General features: G+C 40.4%; 1 protein-coding gene across 6 annotated transcripts in view; it reads left to right on the plus strand.

The window, feature by feature from the left end:
* Window positions 1-15,543, plus strand: part of PTPRC (protein tyrosine phosphatase receptor type C) — a 223,924-nt gene that overhangs the window by 152,747 nt on the left and 55,634 nt on the right. For all 6 annotated transcript variants that reach the window (XM_056523473.1, XM_056523472.1, XM_056523475.1 and 3 more), the window contains one exon: window positions 6,983-7,120. In XM_056523473.1, the coding sequence (XP_056379448.1) occupies window positions 6,983-7,120 (138 nt within the window). The remainder of the gene's footprint in view (window positions 1-6,982; window positions 7,121-15,543) is intronic.

Here is a 15,543-nt window from a genome sequence, read left to right on the forward strand (position 1 = left end):
TGGAGCGTGCTCAGGAGTTCCCTATGCAGCAGGTGCAGTTTAACCCCCTAGATTCAATGGTCAATAGCAACTTAGGCATCTAGGAGGTTATTTGAACTAGTGTTGCTCACGAATATTCGCAATTCGAATATTATTCGCGAATATCGCATATTCGCGAATTCGCGAATTTCGCGAATATAGCGCTATATATTCGTAATTACGAATATTCGTTTTTTTTTCTTTTTTTTTTTTTTTTTTTTTCACAGTACACATCACAGTGATCATCCCTCTCTGCTTCCAGCTTGTGTGGTGTAAAGAAGGCTCTAATACTACTGTGTGAGACTGGCGCGCGAAAATTCGCATATGCGAAAATTAGCACATGCGAAAATTAGCACATGCGAATTTTCACATATGCGAATTTTCGCGTATGTTAATTTAGTATATGCTAATATGCACATATGATAGTTTTCGCATACGCGAATGTTCGCATATGCGAAAATAAAACGGGAATATAACGAATATGCGAATATTCGCGAATATATGACGAATATTCGTCCATATATTCGCGAATATTCGCGAATTCGAATATGGCCTATGCCGCTCAACACTAATTTGAACGGTGCTGGTCATGTTTCCGACCCACACCCCCACAATGGTCTGGGCTGCCTTTACTGATATTCAGTTACATTTTACAGTTTATATTTTTAAAAACATTTCCTCTTTTTGTTCCTGTCTATATTTTTCACAGGTGATAGGGCCAAAATACAATAAAAAGAATACGGTATATTCTTTTCATCACTCCGATCTTGATGGAATTCAACCTAACAAGACTCTCTGGACCATGGCTGATATGGTTTATAGCACCACTATCTAGCCATGATTCGTATACAAGAAAAGGGGAACATAGCACCCTACAGTTAGGAAATTGGTGCAGTATTCATGAGCAACCATGTTCGAACAGTGCAATGTGTCCTATTAGGTTCTACTCAATCATGATCAGATGCTATTTTAATATACATTTTTCATTCGAAAAATCCATATTCATACTAAGCAATACAATAGAATTTCTCTCTCTCTCTTTCTGTATATATATATATATATATATATATATATATATATATATATATATACTTTCCTATTATCCTCCAATCCCCCTCCCAAGCTGATTGGAAGAAAGAAAAAGCTTACATAAAAGGGTACTCTGGTGAAATATATATATATATTTTTAAATCAACTGGCGCCAGAAAGTTAAACAGATTTGTAAACTAATTCTAATAATACATTTTTAAATATTAATCCTTCCAGTACTTATCAGCTGCTGTATGCTCCACAGGAAGTTGTGTAGTTCTTTCCAGTCTGACCACAGTGCTCTCTGCTGACACCTCTGTCCACGTCAGGAACTTTCCGGAGCAGGAGCAAATCCCCATCCTGCTCTGGACAGTTCCTGACATGTGTCAGACTGAAAAGAAATTCAAAAAGAAAAGAACTTCCTCTGGCGCATACAACAGCTGATAAGTATGGGAAGGATTAAGATGTTTTAATGGAAGTAATTTACAAATCTGTTTGGCTTTCTGGCACCAGTTGATTTGAAAAAAAAAATAAAAAATGTTTTCCACCAGAGTACCCCTTTCAAGCCATTTCCTCCATACTTTATTATATCTTATGAGTATCAGCCAGAGTGATATCATATTGATAGCGCCTAATTTTCTCCATCAATCCCTCCCATTATTTAACATTAGTAACCCTCTCAGCAAACTATGACCTAAAAATGAAAAATTTCACGTAAACAATGCATGACTAAATCACTATATTAGCCGAAACACATAAAATTGCCAAAAATGAAAGATTTCCCTGAAGCATTGATATCTCTTGATACTTTACTCTCATCCTTCATAGTCACTTGTCTCCAAAATTTGTGGACCTTGGGGCTTTTCCCATAATTAATTAAAATAGGTTAACCATATCCCCTTTGCATTTTGGTCTCTCTGCATGCATAGAAACATACATAGAAACATAGAATGTGTCGACAGATAAGAACCATTTGGCCCATCTAGTCTGCCCAATAATCTGAATCCTATCAATAGTCCCTGGCCCTATCTTACAAGAAGGAAAGCCTTACATCTATCCCTATCTTATATGAAGGATAGCCTTATGCTTATCCCATGCATGTTTAAACTCCTTCACTGTATTTGCAGCGACCACTTCTGCAGGAAGGCTATTCCATGCATCCACTACTCTCTCAGTAAAGTAATACTTCCTGATATTACTGCAGAAACCTTTGCCCCTCTAATATAAAACTATGTCCTCTTGTAGCAGTTTTTCTTCTTTTATATCTCCTCTCCTCCTTTACCGTGTTGATTCCTTTTTTGTATATAAAAGTCTCTATCATATCCCCTCTGTCTCTTCTTTCTTCTATACATGTTAAGGTCCTTTAACCTTTGTAAGTGTTATCCTGCAATCCATGTACTAGTTTAGTATCTTCTCTGAACTCTCTCTAGAGTATCTATATCCTTCTGGAGATACGGTCTCCAGTACTGCGCACAATACTCCAAGTGAGGTCCCACCAGTGTTCTGTACAGCGGAATGAGCACTTCTCTCTTTATACTGCTTATACCTCTCCCTATACATCCATGAGCACTTCTCTCTTTCTACTGCTTATACCTCTCCCTATACATCCAAGCATTCTGCTAGCATTTCCTGCTGTTCTATTACATTGTCTTCCTACCTTTAAGTCTTCTGAAATAATTTCTCCTAAATCCCTCTCCTCAGATACTGAGGTCAGGACTGTGTCAAATATTCTATATTCTGCCCGAGGGTTTTTACGCCCCAGGTGCATTATCTTGCACTTATTCGCATTAAATTTCAGTTGCCAGAATTCTGACCATTCTTCTAGTTTTCATAAATCCTTTTCCATTTGGTGTATCCCTCCAGGAACATCAACCCTGTTACATATTTCTGTGTCATCAGCAAAAAAAAAAAAAAAAAAAAAAAAAAAAAAAACAACCATCGAGATCTTCTGTAATATCACTAATGAAGATATTAAACAAAATTGGTCCCAGTGCAGATCCCTGAGGTCCCCACTGATAACAAGACCTTGCTCTGAATATTCTCCATTGACTACAACCCTCTGTTGTCTGTCACTCAGCCACTGCCTAATCCACTCAACAATATGGGAGTCCAAGCTCAATGACTGCAGTTTATTCATAAGTCTCCTATGTGGGACAGTGTCAAAAGCCTTATTAAAATCTAGATATGCAATGTCTACTGCCCCTCTGCCATCTATTATTTTAGACATCCAGTCAAAAAAATCAATAAGATTTGTTTGACACGATCTCCCTGAAGTAAACCCACGATATTTTTCATCTTTCAATCTATGGGATTTTAGATGTTCCACAATCCTATCCTTTAGTAGGGTTTCCATTAATTTTCCCACTATTGATGTCAGGCTTACTGGCCTATAGTTGCTAGATTCCTCCCTACTACCTTTCTTGTGAACGGGCACAACATTTGCTAATTTCTAATCTTACGGGACGACTCCTGTTACCAGTGATTGGTTAAATAAATCTGTTAACGGTTTTTCTAGCTCACCACTAAACGGTTTTAATAAATTTGGGTGTATCCCATCAGGCCTCTGTGACTTATTTGTCTTCACTTTAGACAGCAAATGTAGAACCTCTTCCTCTGTAAAGACACATGCATCAAACAATTCATTAGTCTTCCTCCCTAATTGAGGTCCTTTTTCTTCTTTTTATTCTGTAAAAACTGAACAGAAGTATTCATTAAGGCAGTCGGCTAGCCCTTTATTCTCTTCTACACATGTTCCTTCCTTTGTTTTTAATTTAGTTATTCCTTGTTGTAATTTTCTTTTTTCATTTATATATCTGAAGAATGTCTTATCCCCTTTTTTCACAGACTGAGCTAGTTTTTCTTCTGTCTGTGCTTTAGAAGTTCTTATAACTTGCTTGGCCTCTTTCTGCCTAGTCTTGTAGATTTCCCTATCTTCATTGCTCTGGGTTCTTTTTATAATTACTCAATGCTAGCTTTTAGTTTTTTTTATGATTTTGGCCACTTCTGCTGAGTACCACAGTGGTCTCTTCCTTCTTCTGCTTTTACTGACAAGTCTAATGCAATTTTCTGTTGCCTTCAAGTAGTCCCATTTCTCATGAACTCCATGTAATCCGTTCCAGTCTGATAGGGACACATTTATGACTAATTCAATTTTTAAAAAGTCTGTTTTTCTAAAATCTACAACTTTTGTTTTTGTGTGGTGTGGCTCCATCACTGTTCTTATATTAAACCACACTGACTGGTGATCACTAGATCCCAAGCTTTCGTCTACAATAACATCATATACCAAATCCCCATTTGTGAATACCAAATCCAAAAATGCCTCCCTCCGGGTTGGCTCCTCATCCACTTGTTGTAGAGATAATCCCAGTAGGGAATTTAGAATATCTGTACTCCTGGCAGAACTAGCTATTTTGGTTATCCAGTTTATATCTGGAGGATTGAAGTCTCCCATAATAATAACTTATCCTTTCATTGTCATTTTAGCTATTTCTTCAACTAGTAGATCATCTAATTCTTTAATGTGGCCTGGTGGTCTGTATATCACACCTACACAAGTTACTGCATGATTACCAAACTGCAACGTAACCAAAACAGACTCTATGTTTGCCTCACTAACTTGTATTAGGTTAGATTTTATGTTATCTTTCACATCTAATTTATATGTGGATGATAAGGATTCCTCCCCCCCCCCCCTTCTTCTTTCCTTAAGTGCTGAATTAAAATATGGTACTTTTCTTTTAAGTTTTTTTCTTCACATTTTAGTCAAACCGTAAGGCTCGGTTTACACCTAAAATGCCGCACATATTTTATTTTAAGCACCGATTTGCTGCAAAAAATGTGGTTGTATTTTCATAAGATATTAGCACGTAAAATACAATATGTGCTGAAACTTTTATGTTGTGTGAACCGTTTAACCGTTTTAAAAATGTAAAAAACACCCCATATTAAAATTTTGAACAAAAAATCTATTAAAAAACAAACATGATAGGTATTAGCACATGCAGAAATAGCCAAACTATAAACATACATTTAAAAATAATTAATTAAATATATATATATATATATATATATATATATATATATATATTACCCAATACCAGAATTGTTTTTCTCACATCCCAGAGAAAATTTAAAAAAAATTGATCAAAAAGTCCTACTAACCCTAAGATGGCACAAATAAAAACTATAAACCTATAATAAACCTTTTTTTATCTGTAGGAAAAAAGTCAGAAAAATAGGCCTGGATCAATTATCCACTAGGACAACAGACCCAATCTTACTGTATTATGGCAACAAGTCTCATAGTCTCAATGATTTTCCCAAAAAACTATTTCAGGGCTGGCAGAAAAAACACCCATGATAATTCGTTATCTGGCTTATCCCTCTGAAAACACAGCATCTATGATCATTTTAGAAGGTTCCTTGGGTATTACAATTGCACTTTGATGTGTCTGCTCCTATTATTGCTTTTCCTTTTTGTCAAGGCTTTTGATACTTTTGGCAGATGTTCTTGTCTCCAAAAAATATATATCACTGCAACTCATATTTTTCAAGAATAACCCAATAAAGGAGCTCTATTAAACTTCCTTATGACCGATTGATAACACTCTTTATGGGTATAGTCTCTAAGGCTTTCAGGCAAATAGTTATGGTGGCAAACAATAGCCCTGATTTACTATTGTAAACCCGATATGTTTCATCGGGTTGTGCGCCAGATTCTGGCGCATTGGGCCAAAAATTCTGTCTGTGCCAGAATCGTAAAAAACCCGACCAACTCTCCCTTTTATTGAGAAAACCTGAGGGGGGTGACCGTTGGGAAAGGGGGCGTGACTACCGGAAAGGGGAGTGTCCTCGACATTTTCACCAAAAAACAACATTTTTACAAAAGTTTCCACAGAAAATGTGGTGGATTTTAGCTGAGAAAACCCTACAGATCAGAACATGTGTAAAAAATGGAGGGAAACCTTAGTAAATACCGTGGAAAAAAAATTGTAGGGAATTAAAACCAACAAGGAAAACTACACAACACTCCAGTAAATCAGGGCCAATATTTATGCCCTATTGGGCTACAACTCATGACTCTGTAAAACGTTTCAATTTCTTTTATTCATCATGGCGCTTTTTTACATTTCATGGGAATCCTATGATGTATAAAATATTTTACAAGTGTAGTAAGCAGGAGACATTATATTCTCTGTTGCTCCATGGTCCCTGTACTAAGTTTATTGGGGAAACTTTTACAATTGGCAGGAAGCTCTAACAACCTTTTTGGACCTGGATACAAGATGGTTGGGGATGGAGTCACATTTGCCCACAGATGTAAGAGCAGGACCTGTTGATCCTGCGCACATGTAGGTTGCTGAAGTTGGCACCATAAAGACTCATTTTGTGAAATATCTGTTGATCGGGCAGCCAAGGAAGAGTTGCAATCTGGTGACTCTTATTGTGTTTGGGTGGGCTTTATCCAGCTGAAAAATGTTAGCTGGAAGCCATGAGAGGCAACGCGTGTCCACAGAATGCCCTTTACACATCGCTGTGCTGCTAGTGTCCTTCGTATCACTACTAGGGGTGAACGACTGTCATGTGCAATGGCTCCTGGATCATCACACCAGCAGTCATCATCTGGTGTCTTGAGAGCTTCATAGAGCATGTCTAGCAGTCAACGATCACTCATCCAGAAGACCTTACCTAAAGTAGCCTCTGAGAGTCTTTTTATAGGGCAGAGGGGAAACCACTTTTACATCCTCTAGTGGTATGTATCATATTGTGTTTTGCAGCAATCTGACATTTTTATCTAAGTGTAGGTTTTTGGTCAATACTTGTATATTTCAAATACTTGGAAAGAAAAAACTGACTAATATCATGAATTTTATTTTTAGTATAATTTTTTTTTGTTAGAACAATAATGAGCATTATTTTTCTTCATGTTTAGGTGGCGAGAAAACTTTTAATGCTACTTCTCTAGTTCCTTACACAACCTATATTGTCAGTGTTAAAGCATTCAACGAAGATGAAGGAAATAATTTATATAGTGATCCCAAGAATATAATGTGTATGACAAATGCAACAAGTAAGTCTCCGCTTTTCTTTTACTGTTTGGATATCTTTAGTGCTATATTTTCTTGATATTCTCTTTTATCTTGTATACATATTTCACAGACTTTGGTTGGTGTTGTAGTTGGCAAATTTTTGTGTGATTTCTTGAAAAAAATTCCCATCCTTCAATACCTTTTCAATTTTTAATCTAAATAGTTCCAACATTCTAGAAAATAAAATTCCAGCTGTCTTCGGTCACCAGTAGAGGGCACTAAGGAACTTAACTCCCTTATCACGGACATATGTTGTTATCATGGTGACCGTAGAGGGGACTTCTTCTGGTGGACTGTCTTTTTATGGGGGCACTTTAGTACAATGCAATGCATCCAGTTCCCAGGATGTTGCTTATAACCTTGAGCATCAGGACATTCATTGCTGACCGATAACATTTCTAAACTGTTATTTAATTAAGCCCTTAAGCGCTGCGCTTAAAAGACCTCGGCATAGCAGGTGTTTGACGGCTCCCTCTGTCAGCTGTCTGTGTCCATGACATGATTACGGTGGGCCAATGCTTTACTACTCGCTATGCCCCCTAAAAATGGTCCATCATACTGTGCCCCCTTTTAAGATTAACAATAATCACTGTATCCCCAGAAATGAATAATAATGGGGGAGATTTATCAAAACCTGTGCAGAGGAAAAGTTGCCCATTTGTCCATAGCAACCAATGAGGTCGCTTCTTTCATTTTACAGAGGCCTTGTTAAAAATGGAAGAAGCGATCTGATTGGTTGCTATGGGCAACTGAGCAACTTTTCCTCTGCACAGGTTTTGATAAATCTCCCCCAATGTCAATGCCAAAAGTAAATAATAGCTACTCCTGAGGAAAATAGTAAATCTCATTGTGAACTGAAAAATATTAACTCCTGTTATCGATCTTACACACAAAGATAAATACTATTTAAAAAAATAAATCTATATATATATATATATATATATATATATATATATATATATATATAACTCAATGTGGGAGATTTATCAAAACCTATCCAGAGGAAAAGTTGCTGAGTTGCCCATAGCAACCAATCAGATCGCTTCTTTCATTTTTAACCCCTTAAGGACCCAGCCCAAATATACCTTAAGAACCCGGCCATTTTTTTAACATCTGACCACTGTCACTTCAAGCATTAATAACTCTGGGATGCTTTGACCTTTCATTCTGATTCCGAGATTGTTTTTTCGTGACATATTCTACTTTATGTTAGCAGTAAAATTTTGTCGATACTTCTATCATTTCTTGGTGAAAAATTCCAAAATGTGATGAAAAAATTGAAAATTTTGCATTTTTTTTTAACTTTGAAGCTCTCTGCTTATAAAGAAAATGAATATTCCAAATAAATTATATATTGATTCACATATACAATATGTCTACTTTATGTTTGCATCATAAAGTTGACATGTTTTTACTTTTGAAAGACATCAGAGGGCTTCAAAGTTCAGCAGCAATTTTCCAATTTTTCACAAAATTTTCAGAATCGGATTTTTTCAGGGACCAGTTCTGTTTTGAAGTGGATTTGAGGGGCCTTCTTATTAGAATACCACCTAAATGACACCATTATAAAAACTGCACCCCTCAAAGTATTCAAAATGACATTCAAAAGGTTTGTTAACCCTTTTGGTGTTTCACCAAGTTGAAGGAGAAAATTCAAAATCTTCATTTTTTACACTCGCATGTTCTTGTAAACCCAGTTTTTGCATTTTTACAAGGGGTAAAAAGAGAGAAATTTTCTTAAAATGTGTAACCCAATTTCTCTCGAGTAAGGAAATACCTCATATGTGTATGTCAAGTGTTCGGCGGGCGCAGTAGAGGGCTCATAAGGGTTGGCTTGTGGTGCCAGAACAGCAAAAAAAAACACATGGCATACCATTTTGGAAACTAGACCCCTTGAGGAACGTAACAACCCCACAGGGGTTTTACGACTTTTGCATATGTAAAAAAAAAAAAAAAAAATCACTAAAATGTGTGTTTCCCCCCCAAATTCCACATTTTTGCAAGGGTTAATAGCAGAAAATACCACCCAAAATTTGTAACCCCATCTCTTCTGAGTATGGAGGTACCCCATAAGTTGACCTGAAGTGCACTACGGGCGAACTACAATGCTCAGAAGAGAAGGAGTCATATTTGGCTTTTTGAGAGCAAATTTTGCTCGGGGGAGCATGTCGCATTTAGGAAGCCCCTATGGTGCCAGAACAGCAAAAAAAAAAAAAAAAAAAAACACATGGCATACCATTTTGGAAACTAGACCCCTTGAGGAACCTAAAAAGGAATAAAGTGTGCCTTAATACCCCATTTCACATTTTTGCAAGAGTTAATAGCAGAAAATACCCCCCAAAATTTGTAACCCCATCTCTTCTGAGTATGGAGGTACCCCATAAGTGGACGTCAAATGCACTGCAGGAGCGCTACAATGCTCAGAAGAGAAGGAGTCACATCTGCTAATTTTGCTGAAATGGGGGGGGGGGGGGGGGGGGGGAAATGTCGCATTTACTGCCAGAAAAGCAAAAAAAAAAATTTACATTTGTAAATGCATTTCTTTGGAAAAAGGACATACCTCATATCTGGGCGTAAAACGGATGTCCGGGTGCACACTGGTCACGGAGGAACAGGAGGGCAGTCAGGGGCCTTGAGCTTCTGCCTATGGAGCCAGAATAGTGGGACCCCCCCCCCCCCCCTCAAGGGGCATTATATGGGGTACACTAATAACTAACAAGGGGTGCAGTGGGACATAAAAGGATAAAAAAGTTATGTTCCCAGAATGATGACCCAGAGCATAGCCAAAACTAAGAAATATGCCCACCCCAAACCTTATGCTCTGAATCATCATTCTGGGAATGTGATGTGTATGGCCGTCCCTAACCTGTTGCCTCAAATGCACACCAAGCTCAGGTGGAGAGAGAGCGCTGCACATTTGAGGCAACATAAAAAGTCCCCGATGATAGTGACTCAGTGACCCATGACCCAGAGAAAAAAAATACCCCCAGAGGTCTTATCATTTTTTTTTTTTTTATGACAGTTTTTTGGGCAATTTAGTGGTTTTATGGGGTTAAAACTTGGAATGTACTCTGGACTTGGTACATTGGGGTCAAATTATGGAAAATTAAGTACTGCATGGAAGTGTGATACTCCCTGAAGCAGTTTTTAATGCAGAGGCCCGGATGATCATGGCAAGTGTCACACTGAGTGGTGGTGTCCTTCTGAATCCCCCTCCTGTTACACACACTGCATTTTTTCTGGGGATCGTCCCTTCTTTCCAGTGTGGGGGACCTCACCTGGAAAGTGTTGGCCTGGGACGATCCTGGCACCTATAACTTCAGTTTTTGGGAAGTCCGGCCTGCTCTTTCCTGGTCAGCAAAGATCAAGACCTTTAGGACTTCTTCTTGGAACTGAAGGTATTTCCCTGTGTTGGCAGTGTTCTGGTACAGTACAAAAGTTGTTGTACATGGCAACCTGCACCAAATAGACCGCAACTTTCTTGTACCATACACGTGTTTTCCGCATGGCATTATATGGCTTCAGGATTTGATCAGAAAGATCAACTCCCCCCATATACCGATTGTAGTCCAGAATACAATCGGGCTTGAGGACCATTGTTGTGGTACCTCGCACAGGGACAGGTGAGCTGCCGTTACCATGAATAGTGGTCAGCATAAGGACATCCCTCTTATCCTTATACTTGACCAGCCACAGGTTTTCATGGGTAAGGGCACGGGACTCACCCTTGGGCATAGGTGTCTGAACAAAATTTAGAGGGAGGCCTCTCTGATTCCTCTGCACGGTCCCACAAGCAGATGTCGATCTGGCGGCAAGGGATGGAAAGAGAGGGATGCTGGTATAAAAGTTGTCCACGTACACGTGGTAACCCTTATCCAGCAATGGGTACATAAGATCCCAAAGATTTTCCCGCTAACACCCAGAGTGGGGGAACAATCTGGGGGTTCAATACGGAATCTTGTCCCTCATACACCCTGAACTTGAGAGTGTACCCGGAGGTACTCTCACAAAGTTTATATAGCTTCACGCCATATCGCGCCTGCTTTGAGGGAATATACTGGCGGAAGATGAGTCTCCCCTTAAAACTGATGAGAGACTCATCTACAGAGAGTTCCCTAAGTGGTACATAGGCCTCCAACAATTTGGCCCCAAAGTGATCGATGACCGGCCTCACTTTGTAAAGCCAGTCATAGGTGGGATCACTTCGGGGTGGACATGCCGCATTATCTGCATAATGCAGGCATTTCCGAATGGCCTCGAACCGCTTCCGTGCCATGGCCATACTGTACAGCGGGGTCTGGTATAGGACATCCCCGCTCCAGTACTGCCTGACACTTGGCTTTTTGACCAGGACCATGAGCAGAACGAGGCCCCAAAATGTCCTCATTTCAGCTGTACTGACGGCATACCATTCATTGGACCTGGCCAAAAAAGAATCAGGGTGGTGGGCGATGAACTGCCTGGCGTACAGATTCGTCTGCTCCACCATGTGATTGACCAGGCTGTCACTGAAAAAATTACTGAAAAAGTCAATTTCAGTGAACCCAGCCATGTCAATCCGGATTCCGGAGTTGCCAACAAACTCCGGAATCCGTGGCTCATAACCCTCTGGGGGTCTCCAGGCAGGTTCACCGGAAGGGGGCTCCGGTAAAATCGCCTGGGGGGTCGGACTCCTAGTATGAGCGGCATCACCACTCGCACTAGTGCCAGCCACTGGGGCACTTTCATGGGGGGTGCGTGGCCTCGCCTGGCGGCATCTCCGCCGCCGTGCAGGGGGCTCATCTTCACTACTAGATGATGAGGAGGACGAGGAAGAACATAGAAATGTTGGATCTTCATTGTCCTCACTGATAGATTCGGAATCGGAGGCAAGAAAAGCGTATGCCTCCGCTACCGAAAATGCCCGGCGAGCCATCGCCTTTTTCTACGGTGGCGGGGGGGGGGGGGTGGGGGGGGTGGGGGGTGGCAGGGATGTATGTAGTGTGTGTGCTTGGTGTATACTATATATAACGGTGTGTGATTAGAAATCACACACTGTTATATGAACAAAAATAAAAAGCTGCGGCCAAAAAAATGGGGGGGGGGGCAAATGCAGGGGGGGGAAATCTTTTTTTTTACTTTTATTTTACTGTTTTACACTATTTTTTCCTACCTTTCCCTGGGGGGTTTCCTGTCCCTGCTCTATGGGGGATCGTCGGTCCTGAGGGGGCTCCAATCCTCACAAGGGGAGGGGGGTCCCTGGCACCTTCGAGCAACTTTGTCCGCTGACTGAACTCAGCTAACAGGCAGAGCTGCAAGAAGATGCAGTTAACCCCTCCCCCGCCAGCTGCTATTGGCTGGACGATCGCTGAACAATAGCAGCGCTCCTGGGGAGGGTGACGAAATCGCCACCTCCCCATAGATACAGTGGGTTATAGGGGGTGTATTGTACACCCCCGATCACCTTGTATCTTCGGGTCAGTGGGTCACATGTGACCCGTATGACCCGAATCGCGGCAGAACGTTAGTGTGAATTCACCAACGATCGGCCGCGATCGCCGACATGGTGGGGTCTGATGACCCCCCTGTGCATTTGCGCGGGATGCCTGCTGAACGATATCAGCAGGCATCCCAGTCCGGTCCCCGCCCGGCACGCGGCGGGGACCGAAATTCCCACGGGCGTATGGATACGCCCTGGGTCCTTAAGTACCAGGACGTCAAGGCGTATCCATACGCCCTAGGTCCTTAAGTGGTTAACAAGGCCTCTGTAAAATGAAAGAAGCAATCTGATTGGTTGCTATGGGCAACACAGCAATTTTTTTTACTCTGGACAGGTTTTGATAAATCTCCCCCAATGTGTTTATGTATTTATGTGTATATATATGTATATATGTGTGTATGTTCCAGCATCACGTCCAAACTGCTAAAGATATTAACATGAAACTTGTCCTACATGTTACTTATATGCCAACCACAAACAAAGGAGAGGTCATTTAACCCTTACTCACCCCCATTTGCCAGGGTTGGGATTTTGTTTAAAGGGATTATCCAGGAAAAAACTTTTTTTTTATATATCAACAGGCTTCAGAAAGTTAAACAGATTTGTAAATTACTTCTATTAAAAAATCTTAATCCTTTCAGTACTTATGATCTTCTGAAGTTAAGGTTGTTCTTTTCTGTCTAAGTAATCTCTGATGACACGTGTCTCGGGAAATGCCCAGTTTAGAAGAGGTTTGATATGGGGATTTGCTTCTAAACTGGGCGTTTCCCGAGACACATGTCATCAGAGATCACTTAGACAGAAAGAACAACCTTAACTTCAGAAGCTCATAAGTACTGAAAGGATTAAGATTTTTTAATAGAAGTAACTTACAAATCTGTTTAATTTCTGGATCCAGTTGATATATAAAAAAAAGTTTTTTCCTGGATAACCCCTTTAACGTCTCAAACAAATCTATGGGAAATATATGTTACTGAATAATTTCGAAACAGCTAGAGATATTTCGATAATACTTGCTCACATGTTATTTATATGTCCACAAAAATATAGGATAGCTAATTTAACCCTTAACTACCCCCATTTGTGAGGGCCAGGGTTTTTGTTTAACTGGTTGCCGCCTAAGAACGAGCCGGCTTGTCCTGAGACGGCAACCGTTGTATTGTGCAGGCTTCCGACTCTAGCCCGCGCCATACCGGCCGGCCCCCAGTTGATTCCTGTAGCTGGGGGCCCACGCTAATAGCCGACATGCGGCAATCGCCGTGGCCGGCTATTAACCCTTTAGATCGCCGCTGTCACAATCACGCAACATGATCACGGGGGGGACGATCCACTGTTGAGGTAGCCAGAGGGCTTACCTCACGTCCCATGTCGGCTGCTGCGCTGTTACTGAGAAAGCCTGGCAGGACCAGGTTTTATCAATCGAGCGCAGGGCACACAGATCAATGGGGTTCTATGAAACCACATTGATCTGTATGAGGAATCTAATGATTCCTCCTAAGGGTGCGTTCACACGCTAGTAGCTAGCAACGGGATTCCCGCTGCGGGAAACCCGCTGCGAGTTACGCTACCAAATCTGACACTATTGCGGACTGTCTGTGGACCCATTTAAATAAATGGTTTCGTAACTCGCAGCAGGTTTCCCTCAGCGGGAAACCCACTGCTAGTAATAGCGTGTGAAGTCCTAAAATGAATAAAAAGTGATAAAAAAGTCAGATCAATACATAAATGGTACTGCTAAAAACTTTAGGTCACAGCGCAAAAAATGAGACCTCATATCGCCGCTTACGTGGAAAAATTAAAAAAATTATTTAAACGTATTCATTTTCATGCATGTAGTTATGATTATTTTCAGAAGTACGACAATATCAAACCTATATAAGTAGGGTATCGTTTTAACCGTATGGACCTACAGAATAAAGCGAAGGTGTCATTTTTACCGAAAAATGTACTGTGTAGAAATGGAAGCCCCCCAAAATTTACAATGATTTTTTTTTTTGGTTTCGCTGTAGATTTGTTTGGTAAAAAGACTGATGTCATTACAAAGTAGAAATGGTGGGACAAAAAATAAGCCATTATATGGATTTTTAGGTGCAACATTTAAAGGGTTATGATTTTTGAAAGATAAGGAGGAAAAAATGAAAGGGCAAAAACGGAAAAACGCTCGGTCCTTAAGGGGTTAAAGTCCCATGCAAATCTACGGGAAATGTATGTTCTGGCATAACTTCCATACGGCTGGAGATATTTCAATAATACCTGGTACACATATTACTTATATGTCAAATAAAAATATAGGATAGTTAAATCAACCCTTACCTACACCCTATAAGATGGGTTTTTGTTTCAAGTCCTATGCAAGTATATAGGACTTCCAGTTCTTTATTCCACAAGCTCCGCTCTGCTTCTCCTGGTGAGTGTGTCAGCCCGGCTTGCAAGCCACACCCCATCTCACAAAGACACGCTCACTTTCATAGCCCCACCCCTTTTATTCTTTACCCTTTTTGTGCATCGGTATGGCTTGCAAATCACGCTCAATCCCACAAATCCCCTCTATTTTCAGCTTATAATATCTTCATCACAAATCAGTCCCACCTGAGGACGGGATATGAGGATGGGACATAAGGACAGGGTATGAGGTTGGGATATGAGGTCTTAAAGCCTTAAAGGGGTTATCCCAACATTAAACCCTGGGACCAACACTGATCACAAATACAGAGGTTAAATGTTCCTGAGCACTGAACTTGGCTACTGTATATTTGGAAATTCCATAGACAGTGAAGGGAAATCCCATAAACACTCAGGGATAATTAGACCTTATACCCACATATTGTAGACTAGTTATATTCATCCTTGGCACGCTCTTTCTATTTCTTTATAGAATACAGTGGTAGTCTTGATGACCTAAGACTTTGGCCTCTTTATATGAGA

This window comes from Hyla sarda, chromosome 6, assembly GCF_029499605.1.
Source record: "Hyla sarda isolate aHylSar1 chromosome 6, aHylSar1.hap1, whole genome shotgun sequence".
NCBI lineage: Eukaryota > Metazoa > Chordata > Amphibia > Anura > Hylidae > Hyla > Hyla sarda.